At 37.9% G+C, this 20,475-nt stretch overlaps 1 protein-coding gene across 7 annotated transcripts in view; it reads left to right on the top strand.

The window, feature by feature from the left end:
- MEF2C (myocyte enhancer factor 2C) overlaps window positions 1–20,225 on the top strand; it is a 123,234-nt gene extending 103,009 nt beyond the window's left edge. For 2 of the 7 annotated variants that reach the window (XM_072360319.1, XM_072360320.1), the window contains exons 7-11: window positions 7,147–7,319; window positions 8,569–8,592; window positions 9,483–9,612; window positions 10,787–10,922; window positions 17,611–20,225. In XM_072360319.1, the coding sequence (XP_072216420.1) occupies window positions 7,147–7,319; window positions 8,569–8,592; window positions 9,483–9,612; window positions 10,787–10,922; window positions 17,611–17,836 (689 nt within the window). In that variant the 3' untranslated portion in view covers window positions 17,837–20,225. Of the gene's footprint in view, window positions 1–7,146; window positions 7,320–8,568; window positions 8,593–9,482; window positions 9,613–10,786; window positions 10,923–17,514 lie in introns of all 7 variants that reach the window. The other 5 variants (XM_072360315.1, XM_072360317.1, XM_072360322.1 and 2 more) reach the window with 4 other exon arrangements.
- Window positions 20,226–20,475: the final 250 nt, after the last annotated feature.

Raw genomic sequence — 20,475 nt, 5'->3', positions numbered from 1 at the left:
CCTCACAGTAAAGTTTTCCCTGTGTTCCAGTTTGCGTCTGTAACCTCTAGTCCTCTGGCTGGGCATCACCAAAAAGATCCTGGTCCCATTGTCTTGTCTGCCATCAGTTAGATATTTGTAAGATCTCCTTTCAGCCTTCTTTTCTCCAGGCTGAACAATCCCAGATCTCTCAGCCTTTTCTCATAAAGGAGATGCCCCAGGCCCCAAATCATCTTTGTAGCCTTCCTCTGGACTCCCTCCAGTAGTTCTCTATGTGAAGATTCAAGATAAACAAGATAACGTGGAAAAACTTGTTTTTCAGTGTAACTGTAGATGTTGATAATTAACTTCACTTGAACAAAACTATATTGTGAAACTAGAAGTAAGTAAAACAATACAATCAGAAGTAAAGATATAGGAAAGAGAATTTTTACACTGAAGCTATATGCTCTGAGATTCCTGAAATAAGATAACATTCAAGAACTATGAAAGCAAACATTAAGATGCTATTATCAATAAAATTAATAAAAGCACACTCACAATACTTCAAAATAAAAATAAAATAAAATAAAATAAAAATAAAAAATAAAAAATAAAAAATAAAAAAACAAGCAGGACCTGGAGCTGGGCAGCCTATTGCTTTCCTTCTGTGTTGAGGAAGCAGAAAGGACTAAAGACAACTGTGTCAGCCTGAAGAAGGCAGAGCACTCTTCCTCCTTCCTTCTTCAAGTGTACACATAACTTGATACAGACCTTTGCTGCCCATGTCACATAGGTACCCCTGTTCCAGAGATTGCATGGAGGAAGTCCAGAGCTGTGCTGAAATATCTGCCTGCATTCTGGGAAGACTCACTGCAATAAGAAACATTTTAAAAGGCTGCTTACACTTCCCTATACAGGCAGCCACAGGCTAATCCTGTAGCCAGGTGCCATCTTCACATATACCATATTAAGGTGTAGACTACTGTCGGAGAATGAAGTGGGAGAATACTTAGTGTGAGAGCTTCTTTAGAAACATTCAAATATGGATCTTAATTTAGCAACAAAACATCACCACAGTGTTAGTGATCAGGTTGGTTTCCAGTGTATTTTGTTACACACTTGGCCCAGCAGTAAAATATTTGCATGAAATTTAACGCTCAGCACACTGTTCTCATGGTCTCTCATCCTGCATGTAAATAAACCCATGTATCAATCCATTTGGTTGAGAAAGTATCTCAGATTTCTAGTGTCCAGGTCTGATGGCCTTAGATTTCCAGAAATGTGATTTGCAGTGTTTTCTGTAGTGTCAAGGCTCTTTTACTACTGTCAGCTACACCCTGAGAAGCATCCTCTCTATCCTGAAGGAAATCTGAGCCCAGTTGCTGCAGGAGGGGTTACACGTGTCCTTTTCAGCAGTACTTGTGTGCACCTGCAAATACTCCAAGCAGACTAGATTGTAAGCATGTTACAAATTTTAGATGGCACTTGTCCCAGGGTTAGAATGAATTCTGACTGCTTCATCCACAGAAGGTGGCTGGCAGTAGACAGCATGGAGATCTGACTAGAAGCAGTTGCTCTTCAGATCCTTCATGATGGAAAGCACGCTTCCAGGGTGCGGCAGGAACAGGGACTGCTGGGGACAAGGGGTGTGTAGGGGGTTCCCAAGGTGCCAGGACCCAGACATGAGTAGGACATCCAGAGTAGTGGCACGAGGCACACAGAGTAGGTTTTGTAAGCCACATTTGTCTCAGTTGACTCCCAGTAATTCTGTTAAGAAGGTCCAGTAAAGTCATGTTGTGGGAATGGACAGCTACTGGAACGTGTCCAGAGAAGAGCAAGAAAAGTTGTGAGGGGTCTGGAGCACAAGTTGTATCAGGAGCAGCTGAGAGAGCTGGGATTGTTTAGCCTGGAGAAGAGGAGGCTCAGGGGAGACCTCATTGCACTCTACAACTTCCTGAAGGGAGGTTGTGATGAGGAGGGGCTTGGCCTCTTCTGCCAGGCAACAAACAGGACCCGAGGAAATGGCTGAAAGTTGTTCCAGAGGAGGTTTAGATTAAACATAAGGAAAAACTTTTTCTCTCAGAGAGTGGCCAGGCACTGGAATGGCTGCCCAGGGAGGTGGTGGAGTCACCAACCCTGGCAGTGTTCAAGAGGCGTCTGAATGAGGAGCTACGAGATATGGTTTAGTGCTTGTGGTAGCAACGGTAATGGGAAGACAGTTGGACTACATGATCTTGTAGGTCCTTTCCAACCTTGTGATGCTATGATTCTGTGATACTCTGATGGAAAAATTTTCTTTTTTTCTGGGTGAGCTTGTCTGCAGATTGGTTTCCTTCTGCCACTTCCTGCTTGAAAAAGTAATGTACTATGACATGACTAGCAAGCAACACTTAAGAGCCTTCAGCTATCTTCTAAAAAATATGTGTAGGTGAGCACCAGTGCAGCTTCCTAGCATAAGTGCATTATTGTTGGTATCATTTTTGTTAGGGTGCTAAATAATAGCCTGTTCCAACTGTACACGTAAGATGTAAAAAGAGAAAAGGAACCTGTTCCTTGCCTTTCAAATACTGTGAGGAACAATTACCATTCTTCTTATTAAAGGAAAATAAAACTGAGTGAAGAGAGCAAAACTGGGTTTAAAATTAGCAAAATGCCTATTACTGCATTTATTCTTTTTTCTGTATTTATTTATTTATCTTTGTACATTTTAAAGTCCAGAGTAAATTATATAATAATTGGATCTTGTATTTATGTAGATTCATTCTGAATTTAACATACCTTCTGAGAAGGTAGGTGGGCAACCACAGTTTCATATATGTGAAGTGCATTTAGCATAACGCAACAAGAAACAAGTATCTTCCATGAGATGGAGTGCAAATATTCCTGGAATGTGAATATTCATAGTGGAACAATTATGATTATTTCTGTGCATAAGAACTAGAGATTGCCACTAATATTTAGTAAAAACAGTTCAAAAATTTGAAGGCTCTTATTAAAATTAATGGGGTGTGTGCATCCCAGGTGCCCAAAGATCAACCCATACAGTGAGTGAAAAGCTTTAAAGTAAATGAAAAAAAGATGATTGTGAGTCTTTCTCTTAGTACTTCTAGGACTGAGACAAATGTTTGTTTTGTTTGTTCATAATATTTTTGTATCTTTGAATTGATAAATTAAAAAACCATTAAAAAACAATTAAAAATAGGATTTTGACAGGATCAAATCTTCAAGAAATCAGGATGCAAAAAAAAATTCCAGTTTTTCAAGACTTTGGGATCACGACATTGCTGAAGTGGAAATAAATAATTCACTCTTAATTTGTTTTACTTTAACACGTGGAAAGCTTCCTATGTTAAGTGCTCCATTGAGGAGCATTGCCCTAACTCTGAGAACATCAGTAATAACAACCACTTTGTCCTACAGCTGTAATGCCGGTGACAAAACTTAGAAGGAAGAGAGATGAACTTTGCTCCCTGTCCTGCCTGGAGTAACTTTTGATTTGCTCCTCCCCTTAAATTACTGCAAAATTGAAGTGACAATTCAAGATAGTGCATAGATTTGCAGCATAGGCAGAAAGTATATATTGGGGTTTTTCAGTTTGTATTGACTGACTAGCTGGTAGCACATAAAGATAACTTTTTTCTGGACATTTTTAAGAAGCAGTTTTGTAGGGATTAGTCACACAGTCTCTACTTGGACAGAATTTCCTCTGAAGTCAGTGGCACTTATGCCTAGCTGCAGAATGTGGGAACATGACCAAGAAGAGCATTCTACACTCAAAAGGCATTTGTCTTTATATTCTGCCACTTTTGTCCCAGCGCAAAGTCTGGCACTGCGTTTCATGATACACGCTGCTCCACTAGTTCTGTATAGAAACAAGCTCTTTTCTGTGTAAAATATTGTTACACTTTCAAATCAGTATAACAAACAAGAGGAAAAATAATTTTTTCTGAAAACTTCTTGAATTGAAAGTGCTTTCAATTTACAAATCGTGACATATGCCCTTTAAAACTTGTACGTCTACTGTTTTTATTTTCATTATGCATTACAAATCATATCCGTAATGTTTTAAAATGTTCAATTCCAGCAAAAATATGGCTTTTAACCAACTAAAAATGTAAAGCCAACTTGCTTTACAATCCATCTGTTTTTCATTTTCTTATAATCTATAATCAGGAAATCCATTCATACATGACATATAATTTTTCCGCTTTCAAGTGGATAGTGGAATGTGATGTTCTGCATACAGTCACATCTAAATTGATAATTGTCCAGGCAGAGTGTAATTTTAAAGTATAGGATGAAGGAAGGTTTAATTTGTATATTAGAAGTCTCATACATGGGTGGGGTTTTTTTTTGCCTCTGCATGTAAATGAGACTGTTCTGTTTAGTGGATTTATCTGAAGGTAGGACAGCTGCCTCAGAACAGGCCACAGCTTTCTGAGTAAAGAGGATACAGTTTAAAGAGCTGGTTTAAATGCAGGCTCTTCTTAACAGTAAACCGCACGCACACATTCATCATTGATTTTCAAATGATGGGTTTCTATATCACTGGTTTAAGGTCCGCAGTCTTGCATTCCTGTATCCACACGATACCAAAAGAATAACAGTTTGGTGGCTGGAAAGAGGAACAGTTATTATATGGCTCCAAAATGCTAGCTGCCATAATATGCCATGAACAGCATAAATCTGCTGGTAAAGAGAAGATTGCAGCAGTGCTTAAAAATAATTTGATGTTCTAAAAATATAAACACAAGAAATGTTATCACTGTTCAAAATATTTGTAGGTAAATCTAAAGGTTTGATTAAAGTTTCTGAAGATAAAGATGTCCTTTCTTAAGAGTCCTTTCATTTAATTAATTTTGATAGAAATCCTGTGAAGTAAAACTTCTGTAGAAAGTGTTATTTTTCTTGTAATCCTTGCAATGTAAGGATTTCTTTTCTCCAGAAAATGCAGCCGTGGAAAAGAACATATAAATTACAAAGTGCTGTTTTATCAAATATCTCTGGTTGTATATTGAAGAATAAGATAGATGCATGGAAATTATGCTCGTTCAAACAGCTTCATTTTCACTCTTTGAAGAAGTTCATTTCATACAAGAGATTTTAAGGGGTTTTACTTCCTGTGGGTAAAATATCTCCTGTATGAAACTGGTACCAGAGAAACTGCTTTTGCTTCAGTTTCTTCTGTTGATCATTTCTCCACGTAAGTGTTTTGCAGTATTCAGTTTGTCTTAGATGAAGTTCTAAAAGGTGCTGTAGCTTCTGAAAGAAAATCTTCTTGTATATTTCAAATGCCCCTTCTATTTCCACTGCCTTTTACAATGTATGGCATTAATTAGAGCATAACATGGAGCAAATCTGTGCTGAGAGCAATTGTTCATTTGTTAAAAAGGCTGCTGACACAAAATAGAAAACTCTTACCAGAGCTGTCCTACTTTAGACTGATAAGATTGAAATATATTTCTTTAATAAACTCATATTTATCTCACTAACTGTAACTTACTCTTATTATGGAAATATACAACATGAATGGGTATGAAGAACACTTCCATTAAAAATATCTGAATTTGTTCAAATGCTTCTAGATTTTGATTGTTAATTGTTTTTTGCAAAGGCTTGTGAAATGGTTACAATGAAAATCAAGAGAATAAAAAGGCTTGGCCAGAACAGAGAATAAATGTACCTAAAGAATATGACAGTCAAGCAATTTAGTGATACTTTTCATGTTGTCTCAATCCTAAGATTCATAATTCAGGGTTTTCTGGATCTTGAAGTGGTTTTGTAGCCTTCGACTGATTTTACTTCGATTAATTTTCTGTTCTGGTAAATACAATTAGTCAATGTGCTTGCAGGTTAAAAATATAATTTACCGTTAGTCACACTTGGACACACATTATTATTCTGACTATAATACAGATCTGCTCACATTTACTGTCTGTTTTTGACTACCTCACAGATTTGTCAGATTTAGTCACATAGTCCATTTACGTCCAATAGGGCTGTAAGCATCATTCAATGTGAGAAAGTGAGATATTGTAGTTCTTGTCTTTGGGACTACAGAGGAAATTATGAGGGCCCAGGGCACTTAACTTATGGCCCTGCTCCACACTCACTAATTCTAGCTGAAAATTAAAGGTGAACCCCAAACAGAAAGTCCCTAACTTTTTTTTTTTTTTTCCTTGGTATTTATCTGTAAAAGCTTTCCCTTCCTGTATTTATGCTCTTATTATGACTGGGCAGTTTCTGTATTTCTCTTGACCATTAGAGAGAGAATTTCAGCAGTACACTACAGTCATTATTTTTTTCTCCAGAATTTGTGGGTAGCGGATGTAATGTAATGGATGGAAAAGGAAGGTCTCATTTTTAGTGGGATGGGAGGTCAGCAATAGTACTGAAACACAATTGCCAATACCACTTAGTGACAGAAAGAAACTCTCTTTTGGAAAAAAAAAAAAAAAAAAAAAAAAAAAAAGAGAGAGAGAGAGAGAGAGAGGGAAAAAAAAGTAAAAAGAAGAAGCATTTGACTGTCAGAGTTCCTGGGGCTTGCAGAAAGCAGCAAGAGATGAAGATGAAAGATACGGAGGCATTTTCCAAATAAGGTTATGCTCTTGTTCTCATTGACTTCAGTGTTGACAGAATCAGGTCCAAAAACTGTGGTGAGGGAGCACAAAAAACATTTGAGAATCTTCCTAGTCCTCCCCCTGCCTTTTCTGGAAATTATAGCCTTGCTATACTCATCCTTTGTTTAAAAACAAAACAAAATCATGAACTGGAAAGGGCTGAGTCAGGCAAGGCAGAATCCTACATAGTTGTCAAGAAAATGCAGCGTGGCTTTGACTTCATTTAAACAGTAACATTCTCTGAAACTCCTGACTCTCTTCTAAGGAACAAGATCTTGGACGTTTTGAGCACATAGTATATTGTGCTATGTAGTACCATGGCAAACAGAGTCATGTTGTGTCATAAACTGCAGCACATCACTGGGATGTCAGCTGCCACAAAGGAAAGCTTGCTAAGAGCAGTTGTTCCAAACATGATACATGTTGGTTTTTTTGCTGCAAAGGTACACTAAATAGCACAATTATTTACCTTGAACTGTAGTATTGGAATGTTTTAATGTTCGGTATTAAGAAATACATTTGAGTTCTTAATTTTCTGTGTTGCTTTTTATTTTTTTCTGAATAGGAAATGGTTATGGCAACCCCCGCAACTCACCAGGTCTGCTGGTCTCACCTGGGAACCTGAACAAGAATATGCAAGCAAAATCTCCGCCTCCAATGAATTTGGGAATGAACAACCGTAAACCGGATCTCCGTGTGCTTATTCCACCTGGCAGCAAGAATACAATGCCATCAGTGGTAATGTATTTTAAAAGCCTTTTTCTTAATCTCCTTCAGATAAGATATAGAAGAATTTCAAGGCCTACTAAGGCAACTAAAAACAGTCAAATAACATTCTACATTCTTGCTTTTTTGGTCTTTCTGTCCAGCTTTATGGCCTGACATCAAGCTAAAGATATAGGAAGATTCATTTTAATGGCTTTTATGATGTTACTTTTACTTCCTCCTTTTTTTCTATGACAAAATAGGAACTGTGTTCTGCACAGTGTAAACTTCTTCACCCACCTTCCTGGTAATTGGAAGATCCTTTCCTGGATTTTTCATAAAGCCTGAATTTAACCCCAAGTACTCTTAGCTGATATGTTTCTCTTAAATATTTAGCCATACAGACTCTCAGGAGATGACAGGTTAACTACAAATTAATGAATTTGAACTCTATCACTCTGAGCAACAGAAGTCAGGTTTTAGAAGGGTGAGACATAGTAAGCAGGTAGAGCAGGACAGAGTGGAACTTCTGTACCTCTTACCAGTGTTCACACAATGTAAGCAGATTGTTGCAATTAAAGATTGAATCATGAAGGTGCCGTGTGAGTATCTTGCAGTACCCTTCCAGAAGTGGGTTAGTAGTTGCAAGTAAACCTTTCATTCATGTTTTAACATTAAAATTGAATTTGATTGAAAAGAAAGCTGTGTGGTAAATTTACGTGCTCCTACAAACACATTTTTCCATTATGTAACGAGCACTATTAAAAACACCTTCCAAACTGGCTGCCTTACCTTGATGTATTATAAATTAACTTTGAACATCAAACTAAAACTTCCTGTAAATGTGATGCTAGGATAAATAACAAATAGTCTCGTACAGGGCAATCCTCAAAGTCAACCAAGGCAGTGACAAGCTGTCTGCATCAAATGATTTATTCCAAGGTCCTTAAAACTGATACTTTCCAAGGGATTCTGTGGATGGTCAGGTCTCCTGAAACCAGGTATAGCAACACAGTCTGCAGCCACTGGGGCTACAGAAGAAGTAATGAACTCTTAGAGAAAGGCTCGTGCTGAAAAGTGGATAGATTGTCCTCACAAGCTGAGAGAAGCATCTTGTTAGAAGGACAAAGAAGAGATCTGTGAAGTGTTATTTTTTCCAAACTGTGCTCAGAAAGTTAGTAGTTTTCAGCCCCTGTCAGATGAAGCTATTCATTAGCCTATAATGCACCCTGGTAAATATCTACATTCACTGATTTTTAATGCTCCTTTCCTATGCACTCAGTCTGAGGATGTTGATCTGCTCCTGGTAAGTGGTAGTGATGTTCATCCTAATAATGAAAACCTAAGATCTTTTATTTTGTATGATTGGTATTTGTCTAGATAAAATGCTGGTTGAAATCAAATGGAAAACTTTACCATAACTGTACTGTGAGCAAAAGGGTCATCACAACTTTTGAAATCTAGTGATACAGAGACAAGGTGCAGCTGTTGCACATATTCAAATTGTTCACGCCAAAATAAAGCTCTCTTGGTGCTGATGATTTGCTAATGTGTACTCCTGTGCTGTTGAAGATGGCACAGCCTTCTTCCGTTGTTTGCTGGCTCTCTTCGCATTTTATCCTGCCACGCACGGGATTAGATTTCTTGAGGGCAGTTTTTACCGTGCAGTATGTAATGCCCCAGAGTTAAACGTGTAGCTGCGGTGCCACCTAGCACTCCTGAAGTTTGTTACTGCCAAAAACAAAGCGGCCAGAGCACCATCTGCTGGTAAGAGCTCAGCATCCAGCAGCCTGTCGTGCCGCTCTCTCCCGAATCAGGTCCTGGGGTTATTTCTCTCTCTCTTTCTGCGTCTCCTTGCATTTGAATAAAATAGGAAAACAATGGGGGTAGAGTTTACATATTTCATGGTTTTTCACACGATCTGTTCTTCTACCCACAGTAAAATCAATCTTCCTTGTTAGTAGTTCAGTTACCTAGGAGATACTGATGTAATGGGTTACTATGGTGACAACTGGTCTCTTGAAGGCTTGTAAATGATAGGGTTGGCAGAGTTCATAAAAGCCACATGTTAAATGATTAATTTCTAGAAATTTGTATCAGCTTTTGTTTCTTGTGCACAAATCAAACCCAGAAAGGTAATACACCCAGATTACTTAAACCCAGTCAATAATATGTTTATTTTACTTACTTTAAAAGAATCAGAGGATAAATAACTCCCAGTCTGCTCAGTCATTGGCTACTCCAGTGGTTTCCGTAGCAACTCCTACTCTACCAGGGCAAGGGATGGGAGGATACCCATCAGCCATCTCAACAACATATGGTACTGGTAAGTATCAGCACAAGATGGAAGGGAGGGGGAGGGAGCAGAATGCTGACAATTGTCTGTCTCAGGGGTACTGAATTAGCTGCTGTTCCTTGCAAGAGACTGACAAGTTCAAAGCCCAGAGGTTGATACACTTCATTTACTTACTATCTGTCCCTCTGAGGAGGGACTTCTTGTTTGTGGAGGGTCTTTTTGTAAGGGCACGTAGTGACAGGACATGGGGAAATGGCTTGAATTGGAAGAGGGTAGATTTAGTCAAGATATTAGGAGAGTGATGAGGCACTGGAACAGGTTGCCCAGTGAGCTTGTGGATGTCCCCTCTCTAGAGACATTCAAGGTCAGGCTGGATGAGGTTGTGAGGAACTTGGTCTAGAGGGAGGTGTCCCTGCCTATAGCAGGGGGGTTGGAACTACATGATCTTAAAGGTCCCTTCCAACCCAAAACTTTATGTGATTCTTTGAACATGAGAAGTACATACTTAAAAGCTAACTATTTTTCTCAAATGGAGAGCTGCTTTGGTAGCTCTCTTTCATTAGCCTTACTAAAGAAAAAGACACAACAGAAAACTTCCTAAAGCTTCTAATGTAACAGGTAATTTCATGTAGTTGAGTGCATCTTCCTAAAGCCACGCGGGTAGTGACAACAAGCAGTTTCACTGTTTTCAAAACAGAGTTCTGTATCTTTGGAGGCTATTGTTTAGTTACCCAGAAAATTTTAGAAATGAAGCCTCAAGAGATCATCTTATGTTCCCATTGCATACTGGTACTGTATAGGTCATGTTGGTCCACACAATCCTGTGCTTTTAGAGAAGATGTGCACTGTGTATGTATCACAGTCCACCTTTCTGCAACAAAGACTGTGATCAAAATATTGTTTTCAAGTTTTTGACTCTATGAGAATGCATGTATATTTATTGTGGATAGGAAGGCTTTGGATCTTACAGACCCAGAAAAAGACCTGGTAAATTACAGAATAATTATTAGTGCATTATTTACTCCAAAGTTAATGAGTCGAGGGAAGAGGAGAGTCTGATTTTCTGCTGCAACTTAATGTGATTGGTGTAATTAAGATTAAAAGGCTTATTAAGTGACATGTGAAAATGATGATGGTAGTTATTATTTACATGCTCCCTCCTTAATACTCTTTTAATTATTTTCTTTTCTGTTTTCAAATCCAGAATATTCTCTGAGTAGTGCAGATATATCATCTCTGTCTGGATTTAATACAGCCAGTGCTCTTCATCTTGGTTCTGTGACTGGCTGGCAACAGCAACACCTACATAACATGCCGCCGTCTGCCCTCAGCCAACTGGGGTAAGCACTGTTGTTTTGTTAAACTGTTATATTGTTCTACAATGACTTCAGTATCCCTAGGAATCCCAAATATGAAATACATCCTGACAACATGTCAGCCCATGTGTGAAAGAGCTCCATTTCCCAAAACTGGACAATTTATTTCATGAAAAGTTTGCCATGTACCTAAAATTGAATGTTGTTTCCTTTACATTTCCTCAGTAGTGTAGTGAAGAATTCTGTTCATGTTTTACTCTGTTTCTTTAAATAGCATTTTCCTTCACTACTAACAACCAAACTAAACATTTACTTTGTGCTACTGCTATATTTTTCCACTTCTGCTTTTTATTTCCAGTTACTGTAGCTCAAACATAAACTTAAAAATGTCTAAATACTGAATACTTCTAAATCAGAAGTGACAAAATGATTTGACCTGGGATTAAAATTAAACCTTATAATCACATGCACACTCCTGCTCAGCTCTGATGTTCAAGTTTCATTTCTTTGCAAATGTTTTCTACAAGCAAATAACACAATTAGGGCTAAAACCCATAAACCCCTAGAACTCGTGGTGATTTTCTTGCCTTGAGGATAAATGTTCATGCCCTCTAGTGGCTAATTTCAAGACGTTTCTTCAAAGATTGACCATGTTCAACCATTTCAGTATTTCTAAAAGTCTGAAACTTTCCCTGTCCCTGAAACATAGGGAATTCACCTCACGCATTACTGAAAAAGCAGTACTTTTGCCTATCCAAGTGAATTTAAAGAGTATGATTTCCAAAGATCCCGATATCTGCTGCCAATGTTGAGCAACATTGTAGACGCTCAATGTTACTCCATGTCTGTGCTAATGTGCAGCCAGACTTGAAAAGATGAACTCTTCTTTTAAAAAAGAGACATTGCACACGTGCAGTTATTTTTGCAACACAGTTGCTGTAATCTGAGACTGTAATACAATAAATATGGCTTAAATTCCAAAATTCTCCTAGTTTATCTGGATACATTTTATAACTTAATGGAATTTCTTTACCGTGTAAAATGATATGAATTTTAAAGAAAGCTACACAATTTTTGAAAAAAAATATAAAGCCTTTGAGCATCAGATATATAATTTAGCTTAATAAATATTAATTACGCAAATACTTACAACTGAAATAGTTCCCATGTTAGTTTAAAAAAAAAAAAAAAAAAATTCTACTACCTGTCTGCTATGCTTCCATTTCTTCCATTTTATTTTTGAGCCGTGCTGTTTCTCAGCAACATTCAGGTTAATTGTACAACAAGATACCTATAGTCATGCATAAATTGGAAACTCACACTAGATTTCTGTGTATAACCTTACAATCATAGAATCATAGAATGACTCATGTTGGAAGGTACCTCAGAGACCATCTAGTTCCCATCCCTCTACCACTGGCAGGATTGCCAACCACTTCATCAGGCACTGTATCAGGTTACATATTGCTCCTTCCAGCCTGGCCTTGAACACCTCCAGAGACAGGACATCCACAGCATCTCTGGGCAGCCTATTCCAATAAGCTGATTGTTTTCAGTGGCATACCAAAGAATGTAATAAGGCTACTTGGCTAACCAATAAATAAATAAATAAATAAATAAATAAATAAATAAATAAATAAATAAAATTTTAAAAAGTATAAATTAAATCCTAAGCTAGCTACATGCCTTTTCAGATACATCACACATCATCATCTGTTTCTAATTCTATTATTCTATTACAGTATGTGGAAGTGTAGTGGCTGTGGCTAGTGGAATACGTTCTAAGTCACTACTTTTGTTATTATTCTTTCGGTGATTTGTAAGTGAATACAGCTTTGAAAGCAGCTTCACTGACAGTTCTGGCAAAACCTTCTGTGTGCACAGAAAATCACATGCACTTCTTTATTTTACTTCAGTCGGTTTTCAGAGTTGCACATGTAAAAGGATCTACTCTAATTTCTGGATCATTTAAAAAAAAAAAAAACAAAAACCTTAAAAATGTACAAATCATAATCCATCTATATTAGACAAACAATGAATTTGTAGAAAAGTACTCACACAAAAGGCATTTATGAAAACAGATAGGGGAAGGTTTGGCCACTCTAATTCCTGTCCTTAGTGAAACAACTCTGCTTCCTATTGCATGGCAGAAGCATAGGGCTAGTAAATAGAATAGGGTGTGCTTGGATGTGTGTGCTTGCTCCATGTAAGTCCTCAGTTTCAGCAGCACTGTCAGAACCATCTTTTGGATACGTGGTGATCTCTGAACCATACTGCACCACTGAGCCTGAGGGAGAGTTCCTGAGGACAAAGGAGTAGTTCAGTTGCTGAGCCTGGCGAACAGTATAACAGTGAACAGTCTCTTCTTGTATGGCTGGGGCATTAAGTCAGACATTTCAACAAATTAGAGAAGCAGAATAGTACTTTTCAGCCTAGTAATTAGAAAAATTACACACCTGTTCTATTAAAAATCAAAATATATTTCTCCTCAGACTGACAGGTTTCATCTAAATGTTGCTGCAACAACTCCATTCCTAACTTTGAAATGAGTGATCTAAATTCTTCAGGCACAAGTCCATTATATAGAAAATGATCTCATTCTGTAATCTGCAGTTTAAGAGATCTTTTCTTCCTGAGGTGTCATCCACAGCTGAAAGTTTGCCTTTCCTAAAATAAGAGTGCAGACTTCAAAATGCATTCAGAGTGATCTTTGGTAAAGATTATTGCCTAAATATAAGAAGTTTCTCTAAACTTCTGTAAAACTGAACAAAAATTTTCCCAAATTCATGTGTATTGTTGATTTTTGTTCTTTAATTCCTATCAGGCAAGCTTATTACTTAGAACTGTTCATTTAGATTAGCTAGTAGCCATAGCTAGATACAGGCAAATATTCTCCATTGAACTCCTTTTGAAATTGAAAAATATAGATGGAGTGACATTACATTTTGTGAATTTGTATCACGTCATCCAACCTGCTTATTCTGAATAAAAGCCTTAAATACTTAGGACAGAGCCTTTGTCGTATGCCACTATGGTAAACAAGATGTTCCAGTGATGCAGTTTAATATTACTCCTTGTTTAGAAATTTCCTTTAAAAGTGTAGAGCATAAAAGTGTGAGGAGATGGTCCGAATACCTCAATACATTATTCTTGTTGATGCTGATTTAAAAAAAAAAAAAAAAAAAAAAAAAAAAAAAAAAAAAAAATTGAAAGAAAATTTAAGGGGAAGGGGCAAGGTTGCATTACTAGTAATTAAAAAAATCCAGCATTTTCCTGGTGACAGACATACAAATTTCACAGTGAATTTTCACTGTTTTCTCATGAAAGTATATACGTATATTTGAAGCAAGAAGGTATAAAGAGAAGGAAATTTGGAGAAACAAGTGAGGCCATAGCAAAAGGACACAAGGTTCTTTCTTCCTTTAATAGCACTCTTTCACTCCCTGTAAAAGCCTGTGTGATGCTTGTTCACATCACACTGACCCGTGCTGCTGTCCATGCATGCTGAACTTCCATACTAGCTGGAGATTCTAACAAAGACCCGCTCAAAGCTGATCTCACTACGTCAACAAGGACAGAGTTTACTGACCAACTCTGTGCACCATTATGTGCTTCCCACCTCTCACACCTTTTGAACACAAATAGGAATCAGTGTTTCTCCCATGTCGGGGTTGCATTCTAAGCAAAACTCACATTTTCATTCACACTGATCTGAATTGTAAGTGCTGCATTAAATTTAAACTTTACAGGGGCAATGAGGGAGAGTAAAATCAAATGTTTTCAGTACAGTATAAGGAGAAAATTAATCAAGCCAGCATTAGTGGACTGCAAGACAATGAATACTTACAGTTATACACAATCCTACAAAGACATTAGTTATATTTTCTCAATGGATTTTCCATATTCAAAACCTGTCTGTCTTTCATTGAGCTTAGGGTAGGTTTCAAATGATAAAAATAGCACACACCTAGGCCAAAATTACAGTTTCTGCATTTACCCACAAACATGCAGACACAAGAAATCATTTAATGACAAAAACAATTGTCATTTTTTTACAATCCAGTTTCTGACCTAAGTGGAGATCCATCCTTTGTTGAGAGTACAGGTGGAAGACTGGAATTCAGTATGTACACATTCACCATAAGCTTCTATTCATAACACTGGGTGTCCCTTGCATTTGGCCATATCGACTTATATGAGATTCTATAAAAAGCTTTTAGAATATTTATGACAATACATAGAATACAGTCACTGAAATATATATATGATAAATTTCAGAAACAGATTCATCAGAAAAAGAATATGTATTAACAGAGAGAATCTTAAGAAAGACACTAAATTACAATGCATATTTATTGCTTAAAACCTCAAAAAAAATAGTTCTTACCTCCAAAATGCCTTTTAAACTCTTCACTTTTTTTCCTTTTTTCTTTTTACTTTTTTTTTTTTCTTTGTAAAAGCTGTACTCAAAATGCAGGTGAACCCGTAGCATTTTTACCACTACTAAAAGTCTGTATGCCAGGAAGGTCTACCAAATTGCATTCTCACACTCCCCTCTGAAACACTGCTAAATAAGCAGCATTGCAGCAAAGCAGTGCCAGTCAATGCAGCTTTTCTCCCTGGATTTGTTCCTTTGAGGTTGTCGTGGAATAGAATGTGAGTAGGTTTCAAGTGAGCAAACTATACTGAGTACGGCTCTTTTTAACTAGTGTGAGTTTTCAGCTCTTCCCAGCTTTACAAAATACACATCATCTACTCAAATCAAACACTCCTAGAACAAATCCCCAGGCTCCAGTGTTCTGTATTAAGGGACTTTTAGTTTTAGCAATGAAATTGGCATCTCATGTATGTAATCATTTTGTACTTGCTAAACTGGCTGCCTGTTTTCCCATGTGAAGTCCTAGCATCGCCTAAGGAAATAAAAAATAAAGTCACTGGAAATGAAAAGCAAAACAAATCCAGGAATGTATTTTTTATTGTTGCTGGATTCTTTTCAACAGTTTTTCAGAAAATATGTGGAATATTTCACTAAAGTAGAATGACTAAGTTTGATATTTATGGTTTCCTATATGTGTAATTTAATAATTACAAAAGAAAAAAAAAAATAATAATTCCTCTTTGCCAAAACCGCCTACACTTGCTGCTTAGAGGGTTATCACTCACTGTTTGATGCTGCAAATTCTGACGCTTTTCTCTGTATAGTAATAAAGGGTAGATGGAAGTAATTGCAGGCAGAACATCTTGCTTTCTGTGTTGTTTAACAAGGCTCACACATTACTGAGCAATAACACCTGATTACAGCACCTGATATTATTCAGTAACAATGCCATGTAGGTCTACTGTAAATCTGCCAAAAGAGAAGAAAATGACATTTTACCTTTCCTAAGTTACAGTAACTGTTGATTATGTAAAGCTCAACTCACAGTCAGTGACATATCAGAAAAAGTGGTATGTCTCAGTAAGTGGAAAGGATCACATCAAAACTTGATTTTTCATCATTCAGAATCCAAATATTTATTCTGTTTGCACCATTGGGTTTAAAATCTTACTGAGGCTGAGTGTTCTCTCCTCCCCACTCCATCTTCAGTCTCCTTCACTATTAGAAATCTTGAAGTTGTGTATCTGAGTTTGACGCTAACTTCAGCCTAGCAAATGGTCCCTGAAGTGGAGCAGCGTCCAAGAAATCAGTGGGAGCCTCTCTTTCGTAGTTGTGTTTTAACGAAAAAATAATGTCAGGTTTTGCCAGTAGGTGGTGCTTTTGTACAAAGCATTCTGCAGTGGCAGCGCCTCTCGTTCTCTTCAACACAGTGCAAGCTCAGTGCTCTCTCCTCCCCTCCTACCTCATCTTTCTTCTGCCAAACCTGCCCGAAAAACTGCTGAGACAAAGCGAATACAGCCTTTGAAAAACTTTAGACAGCGATTTCTTTTGGTGTTCTTAGCATCCTATGGGTTGGGTTGGGTTGTCTGTCATGCACTGAAATCCTCTGCCTTAACTTCTTTTTGGTAGTTTAGCCATAAATGCTCTCTATATAATTAAGAATTAATCAATTTATTACATAAAATCAGATCTAAACCCTACCCTGCTGGTAGAGTTTTATTAACATTAATCCAAAGATGATTAATTTCAACTCTGTTCTGAAATATGTGCATACAAGCATGGGGCCCAAATTTTTGTTTCCACTTTACATCCAAAGTCTCATGTTGAAGTAAACAAGCATAAGACAAACTGAACTAATCCCACAGAAGCCCATGCCTCCCCTGTCCCATCAGTGCATACACACACACGAGCATTAATTGTAAAGAAACCTGCAGGTGGTTCCAGCAGTGCAAAGGCTCAGCTTCCGAAATTTGTTGCGATGCTTGAGGAAATAAAAAGGAAGGGAACTAAAGAAACCTCCTTTCAGACCTCAGGCACGTCTTGCTCAAGCCAGCCACATTTGCCGTGGCATTTCTGTCTCCATGCCTTTTTTAATTCCACCTAGAAAGTGGTCTTCGTGCTGTCCGCATGCACTGGCACTGCGTGAGCCTTTACACTGGTGTTCTGTGTGAGTGTTTGTGCATTTCCGGGGGCTCCATGCCTCCTCCGTCTGTAACTGGGTTTCCTTTCCTCCTACAGAGCTTGCACTAGCACTCATTTATCTCAGAGTACAAATCTCTCCCTGCCTTCTACTCAAAGCCTCAACATCAAGTCAGAACCTGTTTCTCCTCCTAGAGACCGTACCACCACCCCCTCGAGATACCCACAGCACACGCGCCATGAGGCGGGGAGATCTCCCGTCGACAGCTTGAGCAGTTGCAGCAGTTCCTACGATGGGAGCGACCGAGAAGACCACCGGAATGAATTCCACTCCCCCATTGGACTCACCAGACCTTCGCCGGACGAAAGGGAAAGCCCCTCTGTCAAGCGCATGCGGCTGTCTGAAGGATGGGCGACATGATAGCATTATTACCTATTAGTTTCTTTTTTTTTTCTTTTTTTTTTTTTCTTGCAGTGTGTGTGTGCTATACCTTAATGGGGTGGGGGGGGGGTGGGGGGGTCGATATGCATTATATGTGCCGTGTGTGGAAAAAAAAAAGTCAGGTACTCTGTTTTGTAAAAGTACTTTTAAATTGCCTCAGTGATACAGTATAAGGATAAACAGAAATGCTGAGATAAGCTTAGCACTTGAGTTGTACAACAGAACACTTGTACAAAATAGATTTTAAGGCTAACTTCTTTTCACTGTTGTGCTCCCTTGCAAAATGTATGTTACAATAGATAGTGTCATGTTGCAGGTTCAACGTTATTTACATGTAAATAGGCAAAAGGAAAACGTCTGCCAGAAATGGCAGACCTTTACTGAGAGAGAAAGCAGCTGTTATGCAACATATAGAAAATGTACAGATGTTTTGACAGACCCAGTGGTTGGGTGGCCATGAATCCATGCTAGAAAGAGACTGGGTCACCTAACACACCGAAAACACTCAAAATCATGCAGGTGTATCTTTGGAGTATGGCACTCAGTTAAGAAGGATCAAAGCATTTGAAGAGGACCATACTTGTAAAACAAAATTGAGTTTGAGGGCTAACATATTTAATTTTAAAAATTCTGGGTCTGCCTCACTTATTAAATTTAAAAATAAAAAATAAAAAATTATAAAAATATGTACATTACATTTTGCTTATTTTCATATTAAAAAGTAAGACAGAGTTTGCAAAGCATTTGTGGCTTTTGTAGTTTCCTTAAGCCAAAATGTGTTCTTTTTTCCTTGATAGCTTCGCTAATCTTTTAAACAGTCCTGATGAAAACAGAGGACTTTTTGTATAGAAAGCACTACCCTAAGCCATGAAGAACTCCATGCTTTGCTAACCAAGATAACTGTTTTCTCTTTGCAGAAGTTTTGTTTTTGAAATGTGTATTTCTAATTATATAAAATATTAAGAATCTTTAAAGAAAAAAAAAATCTGTGAAATTAACATGCTTGTGTATAGCTTTCTAATATATATAATAATTATGGTAATAGCAAAAGTTTTTGTTATCTTAATAGTGGGGAATTATATTTGTGCAGTTGCACATTTAACTATTTTCTTTTGGTTTTATTTTACTGGGCATACATTTTACAGATCAAAATCATGTCTTGGAAGACTGATCTGTAAAAAGTTTGAATTTACCCATGGTGTAACAACTGAAACCATTTTAATACAACATTTTACAATCAGTTGAGTGAACTGCGATTCATTGTATATACTGATTAGTTCTTTTCATGCTGTTTTGTGCATTGTAACAAGTTAAGGGCCCTTCTATAACTTACGTCCTGCGTATCTTGTAGATTTCCATGGGTTAAATGGCAAAGTGGCATCGCTTGGCCCATCCTCATCAGCGAAGCTGGTATTCTGCCTGTTAGAATTGGATGTACAGCTCTAACAGCCATCGGTTGCGTGAGTGCAGGTGAACATTTCCAGAGCAAGAAGTGAGGGATTGACACAGTCCCACCTGTTGTGAAGTCCCCTCTCTCTCAGACATAAAACCTGCAGGGAGATCATCAATAAAGGACCATTCAGAAGTCAATCTATTGTACCCCACCAATACAGGCCACCAGGCCGCCGTAGTTGTCACAGCCCTCACAGTCACGTCTCGTGGTAGGGATGCTGTTGAACAAAGCTGCCTGTGTATTTATAACCCAAAGCGATTCACTTCCGCATATGGTGCCCACCCTTTCTCCTGCCTCGTATTGTTCCTTTGAATGAAATTGCTTCACCAGAAGGGATATATCATTGTTTTAAGTTCTTGTCTGTCCCTCTTGCTTATTAGAAGAAAATGGTATACTCAGATGTTTCAGTCTAACCTTCCCGTGGGAGGGAAACTTTGTTCAAGCAACATGCTAGTGCCATTGTAGAACTGTAATACTTCTTTCCAAAAGCTGTTCCAGCTCTCACTCACATACCTTGAGACTATGATGAAGGACATAACTGCAACAGCGAAATATCGACACTGAAGACATTTTGTTAAGGGAAGTCCACACCCTATTTCCCTTCTACATGTGCAGTTGCTGTGCACTGCTCAGTGGTAGAGGTTACCTCCCTGTAGCAGCAAACAACTAACAGATGACAGCGTGCGCTAGGACATACGCTTTCCACTTATTGTGACTTACAGAAGCCTGCCTCACAGGCACTCTCAGCCATGCAGGGGCTAGTGCATAATCTGGGAACTACCTAAGCAGAATACTGTGCTAACAAGGCATACATCTTATCTCGCGTGGAGGTCAGCAGGGTAAAGAAACAGATACGCATGTTAAAAAAAACAAATTAAAAAAAAAAAATCAAAAAAAAAAAAAAAAAGAAAGAAAGAAAGAAAATGGGGCCCATTATTAATTTTAAAACACAAAACTTTTTTCAAAACCACTTTCTTCACCTTCAGATGAATCTACAGTCATATTCTCTCATGAGAATTTTAAACTCTGGTATGTCAAAAATATGCAAATATATCACAAATGTATACTTTGACATTTCAACAAGAAATACAACTTTATCAGTATTGTAGTAGAAACTTGTCAGTGGGGAAGGGGATTTGGTCTATTGAATTATGAAGAATAGCCA

Source organism: Excalfactoria chinensis, chromosome Z (assembly GCF_039878825.1).
Source record: "Excalfactoria chinensis isolate bCotChi1 chromosome Z, bCotChi1.hap2, whole genome shotgun sequence".
In the NCBI taxonomy this organism is placed as follows: Eukaryota; Metazoa; Chordata; class Aves; order Galliformes; family Phasianidae; genus Excalfactoria; species Excalfactoria chinensis.
Note: the sequence above shows the minus strand (reverse complement) of the source record. Positions and strands in the feature narration are given on the sequence as shown.